General features: G+C 35.6%; 1 protein-coding gene across 1 annotated transcript in view; it reads left to right on the forward strand.

Moving 5' to 3' along the window:
• LAYN (layilin) overlaps nucleotides 1-27898 on the forward strand; it is a 73461-nt gene that overhangs the window by 29633 nt on the left and 15930 nt on the right. The window contains exons 3-5 of the mRNA XM_053690035.1: nucleotides 20656-20813; nucleotides 21621-21662; nucleotides 26111-26191. Coding sequence (XP_053546010.1) covers nucleotides 20656-20813; nucleotides 21621-21662; nucleotides 26111-26191 — 281 coding nt within the window. The remainder of the gene's footprint in view (nucleotides 1-20655; nucleotides 20814-21620; nucleotides 21663-26110; nucleotides 26192-27898) is intronic.

Raw genomic sequence — 27898 nt, forward strand, 5'->3', positions numbered from 1 at the left:
AACCATCTGTACTGTATGATTTAGTAATGTCTGTTACTGACAGTACTGCTGTTACATGAGTATTACTAACCATTTGTACTGTGTGATTTAGTAATGTCTGTTACTGACAGTACTGCTGTTACATAAGTATTACTAACCAGCTGTACTGTGTGATTTAGTAATGTCTCTCACTGACAGTACTGCTGTTACATGAGAATTACTAACCATCTGTACTGTGTGATTTAGTAATGTCTGTTACTGACAGTACTGCTGTTACATGAGTATTACTAACCATCTGTACTGTGCGATTTCGTAATGTCTGTTACTGACAGTACTGCTGTTACATGAGTATTACTAGCCATCTGTACTGTGTGATTTAGTAATATCTGTCACTGACAGTACTGCTGTTACATGAGTATTACTAACCATCTGTACTGTGCAATTTAGTAATGTCTGTTACTGACAGTACTGCTGTTACATGAGTATTACTAACCATCTGTACTGTGTGATTTAGTAATGTCTGTTACTGACAGTACTGCTGTTACATGAGTATTACTAACCATCTGTACTGTGCGATTTAGTAATGTCTGTTACTGACAGTACTGCTGTTACATGAGTATTACTAACCATCTGTACTGTGTGATTTAGTAATGTCTGTCACTGACAGTACTGCTGTTACATCAGTATTACTAACCATCTGTACTGTGTGATTTAGTAATGTCTGTTACTGACAGTACTGCTGTTACATGAGTATTACTAACCATCTTTATTGTATGATTTAGTAATGTCTGTCACTGACAGTACTGCTGTTACATGAGTATTACTAACCATCTTTATTGTATGATTTAGTAATGTCTGTTACTGACAGTACTGATGTTACATGAGTATTACTAACCATCTGTACTGTATGATTTAGTAATGTCTGTTACTGACAGTACTGCTGTTACATGAGTATTACTAATCATCTTTATTCTGTGATTTAGTAATGTCTGTTACTGACAGTACTGCTGTTACATGAGTATTACTAATCATCTTTATTCTGTGATTTAGTAATGTCTGTCACTGACAGTACTGCTGTTACATGAGTATTACTAATCATCTTTATTCTGTGATTTAGTAATGTCTGTCACTGACAGTACTGCTGTTACATGAGTATTACTAATCATCTTTATTCTGTGATTTAGTAATGTCTGTCACTGACAGTACTGCTGTTACATGAGTATTACTAACCATCTTTATTCTGTGATTTAGTAATGTCTGTCACTGACAGTACTGCTGTTACATGAGTATTACTAACCATCTTTATTGTATGATTTAGTAATGTCTGTCACTGACAGTACTGCTGTTACATGAGTGTTACTAACCATCTTTATTGTATGATTTATTAATGTCTGTTACTGACAGTACTGCTGTTACATGAGTATTACTAACCATCTGTACTGTGCGATTTAGTAATGTCTGTCACTGACAGTACTGCTGTTACATGAGTATTACTAACCATCTTTATTGTATGATTTAGTAATGTCTGTCACTGACAGTACTGCTGTTACATGAGTATTACTAACCATCTTTATTGTGTGATTTAGTAATGTCTGTCACTGACAGTACTGCTGTTACATGAGTATTACTAACCATCTTTATTGTGTGATTTAGTAATGTCTGTCACTGACAGTACTGCTGTTACATGAGTATTACTAACCATCTGTACTGTATGATTTAGTAATGTCTGTTACTGACAGTACTGCTGTTACATGAGTATTACTAACCATCTTTATTCTGTGATTTAGTAATGTCTGTCACTGACAGTACTGCTGTTACATGAGTATTACTAACCATCTTTATTGTATGATTTAGTAATGTCTGTCACTGACAGTACTGCTGTTACATGAGTATTACTAATCATCTTTATTCTGTGATTTAGTAATGTATGTTACTGACAGTACTACTGTTACATGAGTATTACTAACCATCTTTATTCTGTGATTTAGTAATGTCTGTCACTGACAGTACTGCTGTTACATGAGTATTACTAACCATCTTTATTGTATGATTTAGTAATGTCTGTCACTGACAGTACTGCTGTTACATGAGTATTACTAACCATCTTTATTGTATGATTTAGTAATGTCTGTCACTGACAGTACTGCTGTTACATGAGTATTACTAACCATCTTTATTGTATGATTTAGTAATGTCTGTCACTGACAGTACTGCTGTTACATGAGTATTACTAACCATCTTTATTCTGTGATTTAGTAATGTCTGTTACTGACAGTACTGCTGTTACGTGAGTATTACTAATCATCTTTATTCTGTGATTTAGTAATGTATGTTACTGACAGTACTACTGTTACCTGAGTATTACTAACCATCTTTATTCTGTGATTTAGTAATGTCTGTCACTGACAGTACTGCTGTTACATGAGTATTACTAACCATCTTTATTGTGTGATTTAGTAATGTCTGTCACTGACAGTACTGCTGTTACATGAGTATTACTAATCATCTTTATTCTGTGATTTAGTAATGTCTGTTACTGACAGTACTGCTGTTACATGAGTATTACTAACCATCTGTACTGTGTGATTTAGTAATGTCTGTTGCTGACAGTACTGCTGTTACATGAGTATTACTAACCATTTGTACTGTGTGATTTAGTAATGTCTGTTGCTGACAGTACTGCTGTTACATGAGTATTACTAACCATTTGTACTGTGTGATTTAGTAATGTCTGTTACTGACAGTACTGCTGTTACATGATTATTACTAACCATCTTTATTGTATGATTTAGTAATGTCTGTCACTAACAGTACTGCTGTTACATGAGTATTACTAACCATCTGTACTGTATGATTTAGTAATGTCTGTTACTGACAGTACTGCTGTTACATGAGTATTACTAACCATCTGTACTGTGCGATTTAGTAATGTCTGTCACTGACAGTACTGCTGTTACATGAGTATTACTAACCATCTTTATTGTGTGATTTAGTAATGTCTGTCACTGACAGTACTGCTGTTACATGAGTATTACTAATCATCTTTATTCTGTGATTTAGTAATGTCTGTTACTGACAGTACTGCTGTTACATGAGTATTACTAACCATCTTTATTGTGTGATTTAGTAATGTCTGTTACTGACAGTACTGCTGTTACATGAGTATTACTAACCATATTTATTGTATGATTTAGTAATGTCTGTTACTGACAGTACTGCTGTTACATGAGTATTACTAACCATCTTTATTGTATGATTTAGTAATGTCTGTTACTGACAGTACAGCTGTTACATGAGTATTACTAACCATCTGTACTGTGTGATTTAGTAATGTCTGTTACTGACAGTACTGCTGTTACATGAGTATTACTAACCATCTGTACTGTGTGATTTAGTAATGTCTGTTACTGACAGTACTGCTGTTACATGAGTATTACTAACCATCTGTACTGTGTGATTTAGTAATGTCTGTTACTGACAGTACTGCTGTTACATGAGTATTACTAACCATCTGTACTGTGTGATTTAGTAATGTCTGTTACTGACAGTACTGCTGTTACATGAGTGTTACTAACCATCTGTACTGTATGATTTAGTTATGTCTCTCACTGACAGTACTGCTGTTACATGAGTATTACTAACCATCTGTACTGTATGATTTAGTTATGTCTGTCACTGACAGTACTGCTGTTACATGAGTATTACTAACCATCTTTATTGTATGATTTAGTAATGTCTGTTACTGACAGTACTGCTGTTACATGAGTATTACTAACCATCTGTACTGTGTGATTTAGTAATGTCTGTTACTGACAGTACTGCTGTTACATGAGTATTACTAACCATCTGTACTGTGTGATTTAGTAATGTCTGTTACTGACAGTACTGCTGTTACATGAGTATTACTAACCATCTGTACTGTGTGATTTAGTAATGTCTGTTACTGACAGTACTGCTGTTACATGAGTATTACTAACCATCTTTATTCTGTGATTTAGTAATGTCTGTTACTGACAGTACTGCTGTTACATCAGTATTACTAACCATCTGTACTGTGTGGTTTAGTAATGTCTGTCACTGACAGTACTGCTGTTACATGAGTATTATTAACCATCTTTATTGTATGATTTAGTAATGTCTGTCACTGACAGTACTGCTGTTACATGAGTATTACTAACCATCTGTACTGTGCGATTTAGTAATGTCTGTCACTGACAGTACTGCTGTTACATGAGTATTAATAACCATCTTTATTGTATGATTTAGTAATGTCTGTCACTGACAGTACTGCTGTTACATGAGTATTACTAACCATCTTTATTGTATGATTTAGTAATGTCTGTCACTGACAGTACTGCTGTTACATGAGTATTACTAACCATCTTTATTGTGTGATTTAGTAATGTCTGTCACTGACAGTACTACTGTTACATGAGTATTACTAACCATCTTTATTGTGTGATTTAGTAATGTCTGTCACTGACAGTACTGCTGTTACATGAGTATTACTAATCATCTTTATTCTGTGATTTAGTAATGTATGTTACTGACAGTACTACTGTTACATGAGTATTACTAACCATCTTTATTCTGTGATTTAGTAATGTCTGTCACTGACAGTACTGCTGTTACATGAGTATTACTAACCATCTTTATTGTGTGATTTAGTAATGTCTGTCACTGACAGTACTGCTGTTACATGAGTATTACTAATCATCTTTATTCTGTGATTTAGTAATGTCTGTTACTGACAGTACTGCTGTTACATGAGTATTACTAACCATCTTTATTGTATGATTTAGTAATGTCTGTCACTGACAGTACTGCTGTTACATGAGTATTACTAATCATCTTTATTCTGTGATTTAGTAATGTCTGTCACTGACAGTACTGCTGTTACATGAGTATTACTAACCATCTTTATTGTATGATTTAGTAATGTCTGTCACTGACAGTACTGCTGTTACATGAGTATTACTAACCATCTTTATTGTGTGATTTAGTAATGTCTGTCACTGACAGTACTACTGTTACATGAGTATTACTAACCATCTTTATTGTGTGATTTAGTAATGTCTGTCACTGACAGTACTGCTGTTACATGAGTATTACTAATCATCTTTATTCTGTGATTTAGTAATGTATGTTACTGACAGTACTACTGTTACATGAGTATTACTAACCATCTTTATTGTGTGATTTAGTAATGTCTGTCACTGACAGTACTGCTGTTACATGAGTATTACTAACCATCTTTATTGTGTGATTTAGTAATGTCTGTCACTGACAGTACTGCTGTTACATGAGTATTACTAATCATCTTTATTCTGTGATTTAGTAATGTCTGTTACTGACAGTACTGCTGTTACATGAGTATTACTAACCATCTGTACTGTGTGATTTAGTAATGTCTGTTGCTGACAGTACTGCTGTTACATGAGTATTACTAACCATTTGTACTGTGTGATTTAGTAATGTCTGTTACTGACAGTACTGCTGTTACATGATTATTACTAACCACCTGTACTGTATGATTTAGTAATGTCTGTTACTGACAGTACTGCTGTTACATGAGTATTACTAACCATCTGTACTGTGCGATTTAGTAATGTCTGTCACTGACAGTACTGCTGTTACATGAGTATTACTAACCATCTTTATTGTGTGATTTAGTAATGTCTGTCACTGACAGTACTGCTGTTACATGAGTATTACTAACCATCTTTATTCTGTGATTTAGTAATGTCTGTCACTGACAGTACTGCTGTTACATGAGTATTACTAACCATCTTTATTGTGTGATTTAGTAATGTCTGTTACTGACAGTACTGCTGTTACATGAGTATTACTAACCATCTTTATTGTATGATTTAGTAATGTCTGTTACTGACAGTACTGCTGTTACATGAGTATTACTAACCATCTGTACTGTGTGATTTAGTAATGTCTGTTACTGACAGTACTGCTGTTACATGAGTATTACTAACCATCTGTACTGTGTGATTTAGTAATGTCTGTTACTGACAGTACTGCTGTTACATGAGTATTACTAACCATCTGTACTGTGTGATTTAGTAATGTCTGTTACTGACAGTACTGCTGTTACATGAGTATTACTAACCATCTGTACTGTGTGATTTAGTAATGTCTGTTACTGACAGTACTGCTGTTACATGAGTATTACTAACCATCTGTACTGTGTGATTTAGTAATGTCTGTTACTGACAGTACTGCTGTTACATGAGTATTACTAACCATCTGTACTGTATGATTTAGTTATGTCTGTCACTGACAGTACTGCTGTTACATGAGTATTACTAACCATCTGTACTGTATGATTTAGTAATGTCTGTCACTGACAGTACTGCTGTTACATGAGTATTACTAACCATCTTTATTGTATGATTTAGTAATGTCTGTTACTGACAGTACTGCTGTTACATGAGTATTACTAACCATCTGTACTGTGTGATTTAGTAATGTCTGTTACTGACAGTACTGCTGTTACATGAGTATTACTAACCATCTGTACTGTGTGATTTAGTAATGTCTGTTACTGACAGTACTGCTGTTACATGAGTATTACTAACCATCTGTACTGTGTGATTTAGTAATGTCTGTTACTGACAGTACTGCTGTTACATGAGTATTACTAACCATCTGTACTGTGTGATTTAGTAATGTCTGTTACTGACAGTACTGCTGTTACATGAGTATTACTAACCATCTTTATTCTGTGATTTAGTAATGTCTGTTACTGACAGTACTGCTGTTACATCAGTATTACTAACCATCTGTACTGTGTGATTTAGTAATGTCTGTTACTGACAGTACTGCTGTTACATGAGTATTACTAACCATCTTTATTGTATGATTTAGTAATGTCTGTCACTGACAGTACTGCTGTTACATGAGTATTACTAACCATCTGTACTGTGTGATTTAGTAATGTCTGTCACTGACAGTACTGCTGTTACATGAGTATTACTAACCATCTTTGTTCTGTGATTTAGTAATGTCTGTCACTGACAGTACTGCTGTTACATGAGTATTACTAACCATCTTTGTTCTGTGATTTAGTAATGTCTGTCACTGACAGTACTGCTGTTACATGAGTATTACTAATCATCTTTATTCTGTGATTTAGTAATGTCTGTCACTGACAGTACTGCTGTTACATGAGTATTACTAACCATCTTTACTGTGTGATTTAGTAATGTCTGTCACTGACAGTACTGCTGTTACATGAGTATTACTAACCATCTGTATTCTGTGATTTAGTAATGTCTGTTACTGACAGTAGTGCTGTTACATGAGTATTACTAACCATCTGTACTGTGTGATTTAGTAATGTCTGTTACTGACAGTACTGCTGTTACATGAGTATTACTAACCATCTTTATTCTGTGATTTAGTAATGTCTGTCACTGACAGTACTGCTGTTACATGAGTATTACTAACCATCTTTATTCTGTGATTTAGTAATGTCTGTCACTGACAGTACTGCTGTTACATGAGTATTACTAACCATCTTTATTCTGTGATTTAGTAATGTCTGTCACTGACAGTACTGCTGTTACCTGAGTATTACTAACCATCTTTATTCTGTGATTTAGTAATGTCTGTCACTGACAGTACTGCTGTTACATGAGTATTACTAACCATCTTTATTCTGTGATTTAGTAATGTCTGTTACTGACAGTACTGCTGTTACATGAGTATTACTAACCATCTTTATTCTGTGATTTAGTAATGTCTGTCACTGACAGTACTGCTGTTACATGAGTATTACTAATCATCTTTATTCTGTGATTTAGTAATGTCTGTCACTGGCAGTACTGCTGTTAAATGAGTATTACTAACCATTTTATTCTGTGATTTAGTAATGTCTGTCACTGACAGTACTGCTGTTACATGAGTATTACTAACCATCTTTATTCTGTGATTTAGTAATGTCTGTCACTGACAGTACTGCTGTTACATTATTATTACTAACCATCTTTATTCTGTGATTTAGTAATGTCTGTCACTGACAGTACTGCTGTTACATGAGTATTACTAACTATCTGTACTGTATGATTTAGTAATGTCTGTCACTGACAGTACTGCTGTTACATGAGTATTACTAACCATCTTTATTCTGTGATTTAGTAATGTCTGTCACTGACAGTACTGCTGTTACATGAGTATTACTAACCATCTTTATTCTGTGATTTAGTAATGTCTGTCACTGACAGTACTGCTGTTACATGAGTATTACTAATCATCTTTATTCTGTGATTTAGTAATGTCTGTCACTGACAGTACTGCTGTTACATGAGTATTACTAACCATCTTTATTCTGTGATTTAGTAATGTCTGTCACTGACAGTACTGCTGTTACATGAGTATTACTAACCATCTTTATTCTGTGATTTAGTAATGTCTGTCACTGACAGTACTGCTGTTAAATGAGTATTACTAACCATCTTTATTCTGTGATTTAGTAATGTCTGTCACTGACAGTACTGCTGTTACATGAGTATTACTAACAATCTTTATTCTGTGATTTAGTAATGTCTGTCACTGACAGTACTGCTGTTACATGAGTATTACTAACCATCTTTATTCTGTGATTTAGTAATGTCTGTCACTGACAGTACTGCTGTTACATTATTATTACTAACCATCTTTATTCTGTGATTTAGTAATGTCTGTCACTGACAGTACTGCTGTTACATGAGTATTACTAACCATCTTTATTCTGTGATTTAGTAATGTCTGTCACTGACAGTACTGCTGTTACATGAGTATTACTAACCATCTTTATTCTGTGATTTAGTAATGTCTGTCACTGACAGTACTGCTGTTACATGAGTATTACTAACCATCTTTATTCTGTGATTTAGTAATGTCTGTCACTGACAGTACTGCTGTTACATGAGTATTACTAACCATCTTTATTCTGTGATTTAGTAATGTCTGTCACTGACAGTACTGCTGTTACATGAGTATTACTAACCATCTTTATTCTGTGATTTAGTAATGTCTGTCACTGACAGTACTGCTGTTACATGAGTATTACTAATCATCTTTATTCTGTGATTTAGTAATGTCTGTCACTGACAGTACTGCTGTTACTTGAGTATTACTAACCATCTTTATTCTGTGATTTAGTAATGTCTGTCACTGACAGTACTGCTGTTACATGAGTATTACTAATCATCTTTATTCTGTGATTTAGTAATGTCTGTCACTGACAGTACTGCTGTTACATGAGTATTACTAACCATCTTTATTCTGTGATTTAGTAATGTCTGTCACTGACAGTACTGCTGTTACATGAGTATTACTAACCATCTTTATTCTGTGATTTAGTAATGTCTGTCACTGACAGTACTGCTGTTACATGATTATTACTAACCATCTTTATTCTGTGATTTAGTAATGTCTGTCACTGACAGTACTGCTGTTACATGAGTATTACTAACCATCTTTATTGTATGATTTAGTAATGTCTGTCACTGACAGTACTGCTGTTACATGAGTATTACTAACCATCTTTATTCTGTGATTTAGTAATGTCTGTCACTGACAGTACTGCTGTTACATGAGTATTACTAACCATCTTTATTCTGTGATTTAGTAATGTCTGTTACTGACAGTACTGCTGTTACATGAGTATTACTAACCATCTTTATTCTGTGATTTAGTAATGTCTGTCACTGACAGTACTGCTGTTACATGAGTATTACTAACCATCTTTATTCTGTGATTTAGTAATGTCTGTCACTGACAGTACTGCTGTTACATGAGTATTACTAATCATCTTTATTCTGTGATTTAGTAATGTCTGTCACTGACAGTACTGCTGTTACATGAGTATTACTAACCATCTGTACTGTATGATTTAGTAATGTCTGTCACTGACAGTACTGCTGTTACATGAGTGTTACTAACCATCTGTACTGTATGATTTAGTAATGTCTGTCACTGACAGTACTGCTGTTACATGAGTATTACTAACCATCTGTACTGTATGATTTAGTAATGTCTGTCGCTGACAGTACTGCTGTTACATGAGTATTACTAACCATCTTTATTGTATGATTTAGTAATGTCTGTCACTGACAGTACTGCTGTTACATGAGTATTACTAACCATCTGTACTGTGTGATTTAGTAATGTCTGTTACTGACAGTACTGCTGTTACATGAGTATTACTAACCATCTTTATTGTATGATTTAGTAATGTCTGTCACTGACAGTACTGCTGTTACATGAGTATTACTAACCATCTGTACTGTATGATTTAGTAATGTCTGTCACTGACAGTACTGCTGTTACATGAGTATTACTAACCATCTTTATTCTGTGATTTAGTAATGTCTGTCACTGACAGTACTGCTGTTACATTATTATTACTAACCATCTTTATTCTGTGATTTAGTAATGTCTGTCACTGACAGTACTGCTGTTACATGAGTATTACTAACCATCTGTACTGTATGATTTAGTAATGTCTGTCACTGACAGTACTGCTGTTACATGAGTATTACTAATCATCTTTATTCTGTGATTTAGTAATGTCTGTCACTGACAGTATTGCTGTTACATGAGTATTACTAACCATCTTTATTCTGTGATTTAGTAATGTCTGTCACTGACAGTACTGCTGTTACATGAGTATTACTAACCATCTTTATTCTGTGATTTAGTAATGTCTGTCACTGACAGTACTGCTGTTACATGATTATTACTAACCATCTTTATTCTGTGATTTAGTAATGTCTGTCACTGACAGTACTGCTGTTACATGAGTATTACTAATCATCTTTATTCTGTGATTTAGTAATGTCTGTCACTGACAGTACTGCTGTTACTTGAGTATTACTAACCATCTTTATTCTGTGATTTAGTAATGTCTGTCACTGACAGTACTGCTGTTACATGAGTATTACTAACCATCTTTATTCTGTGATTTAGTAATGTCTGTCACTGACAGTACTGCTGTTACATGATTATTACTAACCATCTTTATTCTGTGATTTAGTAATGTCTGTCACTGACAGTACTGCTGTTACATGAGTATTACTAATCATCTTTATTCTGTGATTTAGTAATGTCTGTCACTGACAGTACTGCTGTTACATGAGTATTACTAACCATCTTTATTCTGTGATTTAGTAATGTCTGTCACTGACAGTACTGCTGTTACATGAGTATTACTAACCATCTTTATTCTGTGATTTAGTAATGTCTGTCACTGACAGTACTGCTGTTACATGAGTATTACTAATCATCTTTATTCTGTGATTTAGTAATGTCTGTCACTGACAGTACTGCTGTTACATGAGTATTACTAACCATCTTTATTCTGTGATTTAGTAATGTCTGTCACTGACAGTACTGCTGTTACATGAGTATTACTAATCATCTTTATTCTGTGATTTAGTAATGTCTGTCACTGACAGTACTGCTGTTACATGAGTATTACTAACCATCTGTACTGTGTGATTTAGTAATGTCTGTTACTGACAGTACTGCTGTTACATGAGTATTACTAACCATCTGTACTGTGCGATTTAGTAATGTCTGTTACTGACAGTACTGCTGTTACATGAGTATTACTAACCATCTTTATTCTGTGATTTAGTAATGTCTGTCACTGACAGTACTGCTGTTACATGATTATTACTAACCATCTTTATTCTGTGATTTAGTAATGTCTGTCACTGACAGTACTGCTGTTACATGAGTATTACTAATCATCTTTATTCTGTGATTTAGTAATGTCTGTCACTGACAGTACTGCTGTTACATGAGCATTACTAACCATCTTTATTCTGTGATTTAGTAATGTCTGTCACTTACAGTACTGCTTTTACATGAGTATTACTAACCATCTTTATTCTGTGATTTAGTAATGTCTGTCACTGACAGTACTGCTGTTACATGAGTATTACTAATCATCTTTATTCTGTGATTTAGTAATGTCTGTCACTGAAAGGTACTGCTGTTACATGAGTATTACTAACCATCTTTATTCTGTGATTTAGTAATGTCTGTCACTGACAGTACTGCTGTTACATGAGTATTACTAATCATCTTTATTCTGTGATTTAGTAATGTCTGTCACTGACAGTACTGCTGTTACATGAGTATTACTAACCATCTGTACTGTGTGATTTAATAATGTCTGTTACTGACAGTACTGCTGTTACATGAGTATTACTAACCATCTGTACTGTGCGATTTAGTAATGTCTGTTACTGACAGTACTACTGTTACATGAGTATTACTAACCATCTTTATTCTGTGATTTAGTAATGTCTGTCACTGACAGTACTGCTGTTACATGAGTATTACTAACCATCTTTATTGTATGATTTAGTAATGTCTGTTACTGACAGTACTGCTGTTACATGAGTATTACTAACCATCTGTACTGTATGATTTAGTAATGTCTGTCGCTGACAGTACTGCTGTTACATGAGTATTACTAACCATCTTTATTGTATGATTTAGTAATGACTGTCACTGACAGTACAGCTGTTACATGAGTATTACTAACCATCTGTACTGTGCGATTTAGTAATGTCTGTTACTGACAGTACTGCTGTTACATGAGTATTACTAACCATCTCTACTGTGCGATTTAGTAATGTCTGTTACTGACAGTACTGCTGTTACATGATTATTACTAACCATCTTTATTGTATGATTTAGTAATGTCTGTTACTGACAGTGCTGCTGTTACATGAGTATCACTAACCATCTTTATTGTATGATTTAGTAATGTCTGTCACTGACAGTACTGCTGTTACATGAGTATTACTAACCATCTGTACTGTGCGATTTAGTAATGTCTGTCACTGACAGTACTGCTGTTACATGAGTATTACTAACCATCTTTATTGTATGATTTAGTAATGTCTGTCACTGACAGTACTGCTGTTACATGAGTATTACTAACCATCTTTATTGTATGATTTAGTAATGTCTGTCACTGACAGTGCTGCTGTTACATGAGTATTACTAACCATCTTTATTGTATGATTTAGTAATGTCTGTCACTAACAGTACTGCTGTTACATGAGTATTACTAACCATCTTTATTCTGTGATTTAGTAATGTCTGTCACTGACAGTACTGCTGTTACATGAGTATTACTAACCATCTTTATTCTGTGATTTAGTAATGTCTGTCACTGACAGTACTGCTGTTACATGATTATTACTAACCATCTTTATTCTGTGATTTAGTAATGTCTGTCACTGACAGTACTGCTGTTACATGAGTATTACTAATCATCTTTATTCTGTGATTTAGTAATGTCTGTCACTGACAGTACTGCTGTTACTTGAGTATTACTAACCATCTTTATTCTGTGATTTAGTAATGTCTGTCACTGACAGTACTGCTGTTACATGAGTATTACTAACCATCTTTATTCTGTGATTTAGTAATGTCTGTCACTGACAGTACTGCTGTTACATGATTATTACTAACCATCTTTATTCTGTGATTTAGTAATGTCTGTCACTGACAGTACTGCTGTTACATGAGTATTACTAATCATCTTTATTCTGTGATTTAGTAATGTCTGTCACTGACAGTACTGCTGTTACATGAGTATTACTAACCATCTTTATTCTGTGATTTAGTAATGTCTGTCACTGACAGTACTGCTGTTACATGAGTATTACTAACCATCTTTATTCTGTGATTTAGTAATGTCTGTCACTGACAGTACTGCTGTTACATGAGTATTACTAATCATCTTTATTCTGTGATTTAGTAATGTCTGTCACTGACAGTACTGCTGTTACATGAGTATTACTAACCATCTTTATTCTGTGATTTAGTAATGTCTGTCACTGACAGTACTGCTGTTACATGAGTATTACTAATCATCTTTATTCTGTGATTTAGTAATGTCTGTCACTGACAGTACTGCTGTTACATGAGTATTACTAACCATCTGTACTGTGTGATTTAGTAATGTCTGTTACTGACAGTACTGCTGTTACATGAGTATTACTAACCATCTGTACTGTGCGATTTAGTAATGTCTGTTACTGACAGTACTGCTGTTACATGAGTATTACTAACCATCTTTATTCTGTGATTTAGTAATGTCTGTCACTGACAGTACTGCTGTTACATGATTATTACTAACCATCTTTATTCTGTGATTTAGTAATGTCTGTCACTGACAGTACTGCTGTTACATGAGTATTACTAATCATCTTTATTCTGTGATTTAGTAATGTCTGTCACTGACAGTACTGCTGTTACATGAGCATTACTAACCATCTTTATTCTGTGATTTAGTAATGTCTGTCACTTACAGTACTGCTTTTACATGAGTATTACTAACCATCTTTATTCTGTGATTTAGTAATGTCTGTCACTGACAGTACTGCTGTTACATGAGTATTACTAATCATCTTTATTCTGTGATTTAGTAATGTCTGTCACTGAAAGGTACTGCTGTTACATGAGTATTACTAACCATCTTTATTCTGTGATTTAGTAATGTCTGTCACTGACAGTACTGCTGTTACATGAGTATTACTAATCATCTTTATTCTGTGATTTAGTAATGTCTGTCACTGACAGTACTGCTGTTACATGAGTATTACTAACCATCTGTACTGTGTGATTTAATAATGTCTGTTACTGACAGTACTGCTGTTACATGAGTATTACTAACCATCTGTACTGTGCGATTTAGTAATGTCTGTTACTGACAGTACTACTGTTACATGAGTATTACTAACCATCTTTATTCTGTGATTTAGTAATGTCTGTCACTGACAGTACTGCTGTTACATGAGTATTACTAACCATCTTTATTGTATGATTTAGTAATGTCTGTTACTGACAGTACTGCTGTTACATGAGTATTACTAACCATCTGTACTGTATGATTTAGTAATGTCTGTCGCTGACAGTACTGCTGTTACATGAGTATTACTAACCATCTTTATTGTATGATTTAGTAATGACTGTCACTGACAGTACAGCTGTTACATGAGTATTACTAACCATCTGTACTGTGCGATTTAGTAATGTCTGTTACTGACAGTACTGCTGTTACATGAGTATTACTAACCATCTCTACTGTGCGATTTAGTAATGTCTGTTACTGACAGTACTGCTGTTACATGATTATTACTAACCATCTTTATTGTATGATTTAGTAATGTCTGTTACTGACAGTGCTGCTGTTACATGAGTATCACTAACCATCTTTATTGTATGATTTAGTAATGTCTGTCACTGACAGTACTGCTGTTACATGAGTATTACTAACCATCTGTACTGTGCGATTTAGTAATGTCTGTCACTGACAGTACTGCTGTTACATGAGTATTACTAACCATCTTTATTGTATGATTTAGTAATGTCTGTCACTGACAGTACTGCTGTTACATGAGTATTACTAACCATCTTTATTGTATGATTTAGTAATGTCTGTCACTGACAGTGCTGCTGTTACATGAGTATTACTAACCATCTTTATTGTATGATTTAGTAATGTCTGTCACTAACAGTACTGCTGTTACATGAGTATTACTAACCATCTGTACTGTATGATTTAGTAATGTCTGTTACTGACAGTACTGCTGTTACATGAGTATTACTAACCATTTGTACTGTGCGATTTAGTAATGTCTGTTACTGACAGTACTGCTGTTACATGATTATTACTAACCATCTTTATTGTATGATTTAGTAATGTCTGTTACTGACAGTGCTGCTGTTACATGAGTTTCACTAACCATCTTTATTGTATGATTTAGTAATGTCTGTCACTGACAGTACTGCTGTTACATGAGTATTACTAACCATCTGTACTGTATGATTTAGTAATGTCTGTCACTGACAGTACTGCTGTTACATGAGTATTACTAACCATCTGTACTGTATGATTTAGTAATGTCTGTTACTGACAGTACTGCTGTTACATGAGTATTACTAACCATCTTTATTGTATGATTTAGTAATGTCTGTTACTGACAGTGCTGCTGTTACATGAGTATTACTAACCATCTGTACTGTATGATTTAGTAATGTCTGTCACTGACAGTAATGCTGTTACATGAGTATCACTAACCATCTTTATTGTGTGATTTAGTAATGTCTGTTACTGACAGTGCTGCTGTTACATGAGTATTACTAACCATCTGTACTGTATGATTTAGTAATGTCTGTTACTGACAGTACTGCTGTTACATGAGTATCACTAACCATCTGTACTGTATGATTTAGTAATGTCTGTTACTGACAGTACTGCTGTTACATGAGTATTACTAACCATCTGTACTGTATGATTTAGTAATGTCTGTTACTGACAGTACTGCTGTTACATGAGTATTACTAACCATCTTTATTGTATGATTTAGTAATGTCTGTTACTGACAGTACTGCTGTTACATGAGTATTACTAACCATCTTTATTGTATGATTTAGTAATGACTGTCACTGACAGTACAGCTGTTACATGAGTATCACTAACCATCTTTATTGTATGATTTAGTAATGTCTGTCACTGACAGTACTGCTGTTACATGAGTATTACTAACCATCTTTATTGTTTGATTTAGTAATGTCTGTCACTGACAGTACTGCTGTTACATGAGTATTACTAACCATCTGTACTGTATGATTTAGTAATGTATGTTACTGACAGTACTGCTGTTACATGATTATTACTAACCATCTTTATTGTATGATTTAGTAATGTCTGTCGCTGACAGTACTGCTGTTACATGAGTATTACTAACCATCTTTATTGTATGATTTAATAATGACTGTCACTGACAGTACAGCTGTTACATGAGTATTACTAACCATCTGTACTGTGCGATTTAGTAATGTCTGTTACTGACAGTACTGCTGTTACATGAGTATTACTAACCATCTGTACTGTATGATTTAGTAATGTCTGTTACTGACAGTACTGCTGTTACATGATTATTACTAACCATCTTTATTGTATGATTTAGTAATGTCTGTTACTGACAGTACTGCTGTTACATGAGTATTACTAACCATCTGTATATTTAGTAATGTCTGTCGCTGACAGTACTGCTGTTACATGATTATTACTAACCATCTGTACTGTATGATCTAGTAATGTCTGTTACTGACAGTACTGCTGTTACATGAGTATTACTAACCATCTGTACTGTGTGATTTAGTAATGTCTGTTACTGACAGTACTGCTGTTACATGAGTGTTACTAACCATCTTTATTGTGTGATTTAGTAATGTCTGTTACTGACAGTACTGCTGTTACATGAGTATTACTAACCATCTGTACTGTGCGATTTAGTAATGTCTGTTACTGACAGTACTGCTGTTACATGAGTATTACTAACCATCTGTACTGTGTGATTTAGTAATGTCTGTTACTGACAGTACTGCTGTTACATGAGTGTTACTAACCATCTGTACTGTGTGATTTAGTAATGTCTGTCACTGACAGTACTGCTGTTACATGAGTATTACTAACCATCTGTACTGTATGATTTAGTAATGTCTGTTACTGACAGTACTGCTGTTACATGAGTGTTACTAACCATATGTACTGTGCGATTTAGTAATGTCTGTTACTGACAGTACTGCTGTTACATGAGTATTACTAACCATCTTTATTGTATGATTTAGTAATGACTGTCACTGACAGTACAGCTGTTACATGAGTATTACTAACCATCTGTACTGTGCGATTTAGTAATGACTGTCACTGACAGTACAGCTGTTACATGAGTATTACTAACCATCTGTACTGTGCGATTTAGTAATGTCTGTTACTGACAGTACTGCTGTTACATGAGTATTACTAACCATCTGTACTGTATGATTTAGTAATGTCTGTTACTGACAGTACTGCTGTTACATGATTATTACTAACCATCTTTATTGTATGATTTAGTAATGTCTGTTACTGACAGTACTGCTGTTACATGAGTATTACTAACCATCTGTACTGTATGATTTAGTAATGTCTGTCGCTGACAGTACTGCTGTTACATGATTATTACTAACCATCTGTACTGTATGATCTAGTAATGTCTGTTACTGACAGTACTGCTGTTACATGAGTATTACTAACCATCTGTACTGTGTGATTTAGTAATGTCTGTTACTGACAGTACTGCTGTTACATGAGTGTTACTAACCATCTTTATTGTGTGATTTAGTAATGTCTGTTACTGACAGTACTGCTGTTACATGAGTATTACTAACCATCTGTACTGTGCGATTTAGTAATGTCTGTTACTGACAGTACTGCTGTTACATGAGTATTACTAACCATCTGTACTGTGTGATTTAGTAATGTCTGTTACTGACAGTACTGCTGTTACATGAGTGTTACTAACCATCTGTACTGTGTGATTTAGTAATGTCTGTCACTGACAGTACTGCTGTTACATGAGTATTACTAACCATCTGTACTGTATGATTTAGTAATGTCTGTTACTGACAGTACTGCTGTTACATGAGTGTTACTAACCATATGTACTGTGCGATTTAGTAATGTCTGTTACTGACAGTACTGCTGTTACATGAGTATTACTAACCATCTTTATTGTATGATTTAGTAATGACTGTCACTGACAGTACAGCTGTTACATGAGTATTACTAACCATCTGTACTGTGCGATTTAGTAATGTCTGTTACTGACAGTACTGCTGTTACATGAGTATTACTAACCATCTCTACTGTGTGATTTAGTAATGTCTGTTACTGACAGTACTGCTGTTACATGAGTGTTACTAACCATCTTTATTGTGTGATTTAGTAATGTCTGTTACTGACAGTACTGCTGTTACATGAGTATTACTAACCATCTGTACTGTGTGATTTAGTAATGTCTGTTACTGACAGTACTGCTGTTACATGAGTGTTACTAACCATCTTTATTGTGTGATTTAGTAATGTCTGTTACTGACAGTACTGCTGTTACATGAGTATTACTAACCATCTGTACTGTGCGATTTAGTAATGTCTGTTACTGACAGTACTGCTGTTACATGAGTATTACTAACCATCTGTACTGTGTGATTTAGTAATGTCTGTTACTGACAGTACTGCTGTTACATGAGTGTTACTAACCATCTGTACTGTGTGATTTAGTAATGTCTGTCACTGACAGTACTGCTGTTACATGAGTATTACTAACCATCTGTACTGTATGATTTAGTAATGTCTGTTACTGACAGTACTGCTGTTACATGAGTGTTACTAACCATATGTACTGTGCAATTTAGTAATGTCTGTTACTGACAGTACTGCTGTTACATGAGTATTACTAACCATCTTTATTGTATGATTTAGTAATGACTGTCACTGACAGTACAGCTGTTACATGAGTATTACTAACCATCTGTACTGTGCGATTTAGTAATGTCTGTTACTGACAGTACTGCTGTTACATGAGTATTACTAACCATCTCTACTGTGCGATTTAGTAATGTCTGTTACTGACAGTACTGCTGTTACATGATTATTACTAACCATCTTTATTGTATGATTTAGTAATGTCTGTTACTGACAGTGCTGCTGTTACATGAGTATCACTAACCATCTTTATTGTATGATTTAGTAATGTCTGTCACTGACAGTACTGCTGTTACATGAGTATTACTAACCATCTGTACTGTGCGATTTAGTAATGTCTGTTACTGACAGTACTGCTGTTACATGAGTGTTACTAACCATCTTTATTGTGTGATTTAGTAATGTCTGTTACTGACAGTACTGCTGTTACATGAGTATTACTAACCATCTGTACTGTGCGATTTAGTAATGTCTGTTACTGACAGTACTGCTGTTACATGAGTATTACTAACCATCTGTACTGTGTGATTTAGTAATGTCTGTTACTGACAGTACTGCTGTTACATGAGTGTTACTAACCATCTGTACTGTGTGATTTAGTAATGTCTGTCACTGACAGTACTGCTGTTACATGAGTATTACTAACCATCTGTACTGTATGATTTAGTAATGTCTGTTACTGACAGTACTGCTGTTACATGAGTGTTACTAACCATATGTACTGTGCGATTTAGTAATGTCTGTTACTGACAGTACTGCTGTTACATGAGTATTACTAACCATCTTTATTGTATGATTTAGTAATGACTGTCACTGACAGTACAGCTGTTACATGAGTATTACTAACCATCTGTACTGTGCGATTTAGTAATGTCTGTTACTGACAGTACTGCTGTTACATGAGTATTACTAACCATCTCTACTGTGCGATTTAGTAATGTCTGTTACTGACAGTACTGCTGTTACATGATTATTACTAACATTCTTTATTGTATGATTTAGTAATGTCTGTTACTGACAGTGCTGCTGTTACATGAGTATCACTAACCATCTTTATTGTATGATTTAGTAATGTCTGTCACTGACAGTACTGCTGTTACATGAGTATTACTAACCATCTGTACTGTGCGATTTAGTAATTTCTGTTACTGACAGTACTGCTGTTACATGAGTGTTACTAACCATATGTACTGTGCGATTTAGTAATGTCTGTTACTGACAGTACTGCTGTTACATGAGTGTTACTAACCATATGTACTGTGCGATTTAGTAATGTCTGTTACTGACAGTACTGCTGTTACATGAGTGTTACTAACCATCTTTATTGTGTGGTTTAGGAACTGGTATGTGGATGAGCCATCCTGCGGAAGTGAGGTGTGTGTAGTAATGTATCACCAACCTTCTGCACCCCCTGGCGTGGGGGGTCCCTACAAGTTCCAGTGGAATGACGACCGATGCAATATGCTGAACAATTTTATCTGCAAATATCCATTAGGTCAGTAGATCAGAATATTTAAATTCATGTGTTTTGTTAGTTACAGAATGTTTTATAGATCCTACAGGTATATAAATAATGTAGTAGTTTCAGCAGGAGCCTACAGATTGCATATGATCCCCACAGTTATCACTAATTAGAGGGGATGTGACCTATCACTCTTATGAGGGGTCTCATTCCCCCTTACGTAACCAAGAGATGAAGATGTTGTCTGTATAATAACCTCAGCCCCTCCATAGAAAGCCTCGCTGTTGTTCAGTGCTGCATGCGTTTCCTGCTTGTTATGTGCCCCTATAGGGTTCAGCAGCTGATACAGGCCTCATAATAGCACCTCAGTACTCTATCGGTAATACAGAAATGTATAGGGGCCCCCTATTATTGTGTGACATCATATTACTATACATCACTGGGTGAATCTTATCGACCCTTATAAATAACAAGGGACACAGAACTCTTGTCATTTAGCCTATAGACAAAAGACACTATAGGCAATAGTGAGCACAGAACGGGTTAAAGGGTTAATCTAATAAAGGGAAGAGGCTTTAAAAATTCTCTTTTTATCTAAAGGAACTTGACAACATCATTCTGTAAGGGCACTGTTGCCTCTGGAGCTTTCCCCTGGCCACTAAATGCCCACAATGCATTGTTGTGAAGGACATTTGTACCCATTGATTTACAAGAAGTTGTAGCTAAACACTTGGGATATACGCAGGATTCAGGCCAACAACGATGCTCATATAGAAACAAATCAGTTATTTTTTACCTTTTTTAAATGTGACACTTCTGTGGTTTTTCCTTTTTTTGTAGAAAACCCAACAGTTCCTCCCCCAGAAAACAAATCACATGTGGGTAAGTTTAGAAGTCACGTGGCTTGTTTATGTAGGTTGCCATCATACAAGCAAACCAGGGATCAGTGGCATTGTGGGACGTGAGATGGGAGGGGCTTACCATTCAAATCATTATCCCAGCATCCCCTGTTATCAAAGGAGTCAACAGCCATAAACATGCAGGGCAGTTCATTTTTACACCTTTTGTTCTGCGCTCAAGACAAAGGGGGAAGAAAAAAAGGGAAATTAAATTACTAAATGCAGACCCCCTTAACTAGTATTATGTGTTCAGCTTTGTTAGCCACCCCCAGCGCAACCTGTCTGCGTGTATCTTAAAGGGATGGAAAGGTCAACATTGAATAGAATCATTTTTGCAATATACTTCCATTAGTCAAAATTATTATAGTAAAAAATGTACTTTTTGTTCAGCAGTATACACACATATGTTGTGAGTGCACAAGCATTCAAACACCGTGCCTGCTCAGAGAGTCAGCAGTTGGTTGTATGACACAAATTAAAGGGTCCATTTACTTAACTTTCAAAAAGCAGAAGTGAACCTTAGTGAAAATGTCCAAATTACAGTCCAACAAATATAATAAAAACAAAAAAAAACTGGCTATATTATCATGTTCGAATTGACATAATGAGAGGTGGTGGATGACTGATAAATGACAAACCAGTCTAGACACAGATAAGGAAGTTTATCAATCTGTCTCTCCCATCAAAGGTGAATTTTTTGTGATAACGTGACGGAAAGTATGCACTTTGGGAATTACCGGTCCATTCCATAAATCTAAAATTTGTAATTCACCAGCTGGGAATGGTGGAGGCTGCGGCATTTTAGTACTTCCTTATGACATAGCCCAAATATATGATGGTTGTAGCCGGATAACTTTATTTGCTTCTTGTGTTTGCAAGTGAGGACACTTAATAAAGTTTAGTTAACATCTATAGATATAGCAAATTCGGTGTATTATTTTTGGTATAATATATATATTTGTTGTTGCTGTGATATATTATATTGTGATTTGTTAGTACCACGTTGCAAAATGATTTCACTGCATTGATGAATAAAGTTTCCTTTGTCAGTATTCTCTTTTGCCTCATGTCACTGTGATTTATATTACATATTAATCTTACTGAACACTGACCGTTCTATTCCTAGAGATCATGGTTTAGACTCCAGTGATTTGGCACATAGCTGACACGCCAGATCACAGTTTGCTGTTACTTTTTAGGGCAGATGCTAGTGTTACTGTCACTCTGGGGCTTATTTATCAAATGTCCGACAGTGCGGATCAGGTCCGCAAGACATCGCTGAATGCGGAGAGCTCACAAGAGCTGCTGGCACAACGCCGTCCCCTGCAGACTCGCAGCCAATGGGCCGCCAGCAGGGTGTGTCAATCAACCCGATGATCGGGTTGAATTCCGGTGATTCCTGTCCGTCTGCTCAGAGCAGGCAGACAGGGTTATGGAGCAGTGGTCTTTGTGACCGCTGCTCCATAACTTGTGTTTTTGGTGAGTCTGAAGACTCGCCAGAAACAGGGGCCATCAAGCTCCGTTCGGCGCTTGATAGATGGGCCCCTATATATTTCTAGCTTACAATTTGCTGTCACTATCTGCTAATTCTTTTTTATTTAAAAGCTGATGTAAAATCTTTATTGTCAGCTGCTACCCTTGAAAAGAGGAACAGACCCATATTATAAAAGAAACTAATTACAAATAGATCATTAACAATTTTATATAACGTTTAACTTTTTTACTAATATTTGTGGACCATATTGGTGATAATGCACCAGTATGAAGCTGAATATAGTCATATTTCCACTTACACTGAATAGTTACATCGTACAAAAGCACAAATACATTTCTAGGTTCAGTTATCGGTATAATATTTGATACTGTGAGTGACCTGGCATAATTTAGTGGCTGTGAGGCCGAATTATCAAGCCATCAACTATGCTGCATTCGATGTCACCAATACGCTCGCCTAACATCGCGGCCGCGGACCTGAACACGCTCTCCTTATTTATAAAAAAAGCTGTCAAAAAGCCGCGCACCAAGTACGGGGCGATGAGCAGCGGACTGTTGTTAACTAACAGTCATCGATCTCACTGCTATTCGGCTTTTTCCCCAACTTTATTTATACCCTCTCACTAAACACCGCCACTATACTAAAATGTTTAACCCCCATCCCGCTGCTCCCGGAGCCCACCGCAACTCTAATAAAGTTATTAACCCCAATCCCTCCACTCCTGGAGCCAACCGCAACTGTAATAAAGTTATTAACCCCTATCCCTCCGCTCCCAGACCCCTCTGCAACTAAATAAATGTATTAACCCCTAAACCTCTGGCCTCCCACATCACTACCACTTACTAAACCTATTAACCCCTAAACCCCCACATCGCCAGAAACTAAATTAAGCTATTAACCCCTAAACCTAACAACCCACTAAATTTAAAATATTAACTAATCCCTATCTTATTATAAATTTAAACTTACCTTTAGAATTAAAATGAACTATATTAAACTACTAATTAACCTACCTTAACTATTATCCTACTATTACATTAAACTATATTAAACTAATAATTAATCTACCCTAACTATTATACTAAAATAACATTAAACTAAAAATTAAATGAACTATATTACATTTCTAAAAACCTAACCCTACTCAAGTTATTTAAATCTACTATAAAAAATTACTAAGTTACAAAAAAATAACTAAGTTACACGAAATAAAAAATAAATTATCAAATATTTAAACTAATTACACCTAATCTAATAGCCCTATCAAAATAAAAAAGCCCCCCCAAAATAAAAAAAAATCCCTAGTCTACACTAAACTACCAATGGCCCTTAAAAGGGCCTTTTGAAGGGCATTGCCCTAAAGAAATCAGCTCTTTTACCTTTAAAAAAAAATACAAATACCCCCCAACAGTAAAACCCACCACCCACACATAAAAACCTATCTAAAAAAACCTAAACTCCCCATTGCCCTGAAAAGGGTATTTGTATGGTCATTGCCCTTAAAAGGGCATTCAGCTCTTTTACTGCCCAAAGTCCCTAACCTAAAATTAAAACCCACCCAATTAACCCTTAAAAAAAAACTAACACCCCCGAAGATCCACTTACAGTTTTCGTAGACCGGATATCCATCCTCATCCAAGCGCAAGAAGTCCTCAGCGAAGCCAGCAGAAGTCTTTATCCAAGTGGGCAGCAGTCTTCATCTAGACGGCATCTTCTATCTTCATCCATCCGGCGTGGAGCGGCTCCATCTTCAAGACATTCGGCGCGGAGCATCCTCTTACGACGTCTCTTGAAGAATGAAGTTTCCTTTAAATGACGTCATCCAAGATGGCGTCTCTTACATTCCGATTGGCTGATAGAATTCTATCAGCCAAACGGAATTAAAGGGGAAAAAATCCTATTGGCTGTTGCAATCAGCCAATAAGATTGAGTTTGCATTCTATTGGCTATTCCAGTCAGTTGCGGCGGGGTCCGGGAGCGGCGGGATAGGGGTTAATACATTTATTTAGTTGTGATGGGCTCTGGGAGTGACGGGATAGGGGTTAATACATTTTAGTTGCGACAGGATAGGGGTTAATACATTTATTTATTTGCGGTGGGCTCCGGGAGCGTCAGGATTGGGGTTAATAAGTTTATTTATGTTGCGGCGGGGTCCGGGAGCAGTGGAATAGGGGTTAATAACATTATGTAGGTGGCAGCGATGTCGGGGCAGCAGATTAGGGGTGTTTAGATGCGGGGTTTATGTTTGGGTGTTAGGTGTAAACATAACTTTTATTCTAGCATAGAAATCAATGGGATATCTGGCAGCATCGAACATAAGCTTTCGCTGCTTTCAGACTCCCATTGATTCCTATGGCATCCGCAGCCTCCAGGGTGGCGGATTGAAAACCAGGTACACTGGGCCGGAATAATGGCGAGCGTACCTGTTAGAAGTCTGATAACTGGGAAAAGTTGAATTTGTATTCGAAACATCTGTAATAACGTATATGTGAGTGTTGTCATAATAACTGTAGCAGTCTTATTAATAATAACTAATTTAGCACTTTACTTCTGATTGGACTCAAATCGTTTTACTCACATGACATTTGAAGTTAGAGATTTCCATTTGTATGAACAAGTAGGTGTTGAGTCTTTGTTTAAACATATGCAGGGAAGGGGCTTCTTTCCCAGCACTGGGGAGGTGCAGCATTATGGCTAAAAGCTCGCACATCGTATTGTTGGCACATTTAGCTTCAGGGCATGAGCTGATCAGTGGGTGCAAGTTGGGACGTAGGGGAACAGTAATTGTTTTATAGAGTGTGTGCCCTGATTGTGCAGAGCTTTGTAAGATAGCCGGCCTATCTTGTATTACAGTATGCAACATTTTATTGGAGACCAGTGCAGGGGGCGGAGGATGGAGCCATGCGGCAGTTTTGTGATATTTGTGTCTTTTGCAGATGCCACCACACCTACCCAAAACCACAGTCACCCAGAGGAGCCCGAAAACAAAGCAAATGAGACCATGAGTGCAGCTGAAGGTACATTGTAGAATATATTTACCGTGTGTAAAATCCCACGAGTGCTACTTTTTATATACATTAAACTGTAATAAATGGCATTTCTACAGCGCAGCATTTAAATCACATGAACGTGGCAAATGGACACAAAATGGTTTACTAAGTGGAATTTGTCTAACAGCTGATGGTTTCATCCTTGCAGGTTTCAGGGGAGGCAAAACCATAAGTGACCCCAAATGTAATGTAATAATGTCTATGTCACCATGTGCAGCCGGAGAGAGCGGTTGTTTGCACACATGAACTGCACATCATTATATACATGGCGCCAGCTCGCTGAAATCACCGGACACAAGCGGGGAACTTTATATAAAGGGGAACATTCCAGGGGGCATTTACAACATTTTGTCCCCCCTCACCAGACGCCTATTGGTTTCATCCTGTGTCTTTGTTACTAACGTTTAGTCAATAATTAATTTTATACAAAGCATTAGCCCTAAATAACAAGCGGAGACCAGAATGCAAGTGTTATGGAGCAGTAATACCGCTAGTGTGAAATACATTCATTTTATTGCAGCTGTGCATATAGGGGCATCACCCAGTTAGTCTTAGGCTGTGTGAATGTGAACATGAAATATCTTAATCATGAAAAATGTGTGTATTTATATGTATGTATGTGTGTTTGTATGTGTGTGTGTGTATGTGTGTGTGTGTATTTATATGTATGTGTGTTTGTATGTATGTGTATGTGTGTATGTGTATATATATGTATGTATGTGTGTTTGTATGTGTGTGTGTATTTATATGTATGTATGTGTGTTTGTATGTGTGTGTGTGTATGTGTGTGTGTGTATTTATATGTGTGTGTGTGTGTATGTGTGTGTGTATTTATATGTATGTATGTGTGTGTGTGTATGTGTGTTTGTGTATTTATATGTATGTATGTGTGTTTGTATGTGTGTGTGTGTATTTATATGTATGTATGTGTGTGTGTGTGTATTTATATGTATGTATGTATGTAAGTGTGTGTGTATTTATATGTATGTATGTGTGTGTCTGTTTATGTATGTAAGTGTGTGTCTGTTTATGTATGTAAGTGTGTGTGTATTTATATGTATGTGTGTGTGCGTGTGTATTTATATGTATGTATGTATGTGTGTGCGTGGGTGTGTATGTGCGTGTGTATTTATATGTATGTGTGTATTTATATGTATGTGTGTGCTTGGGTATGTATGTGTCTGTATAGGTATGTGTGTGTATGTGTCTGTGCATGTGTATTATATGTACATATGTATGAATGTGTGTGTTTGTATTTATATGTATGTATGTGTGTGTGCGTGTGTATGTAAATATGTGTCTGTGCGTGTGTATTTATATGTATGTGTGTGTGTGTGTTTAACTATGTATGTATGTCTGTGTGTGCGTATTTGTATGTATGTGTGTGCGTGTATGTATATGTATGTATGTAACTATGTATGTGTGTGCGTGTGTATGTATGTGTCTGTGCGTGTGTATTTATATTTACCTATGTGTGTACGCATGCGTGCGTGTGTATTTATATGTATGTATGTATGTGTTTGTGTATGTATGTATGTGCCTCTGGAAGTTTATTTATATGTACGTATGTGTGTGTGTATAATAGAATGGACGAATGTGTTTATATTCAAATTTGAATGTTAGAAAAATTTTAATTGTAGAAATTCAATTTACATAATCAAAGATTGATAAGAA

Source organism: Bombina bombina, chromosome 8 (assembly GCF_027579735.1).
Source record: "Bombina bombina isolate aBomBom1 chromosome 8, aBomBom1.pri, whole genome shotgun sequence".
Taxonomy (NCBI): Eukaryota; Metazoa; Chordata; class Amphibia; order Anura; family Bombinatoridae; genus Bombina; species Bombina bombina.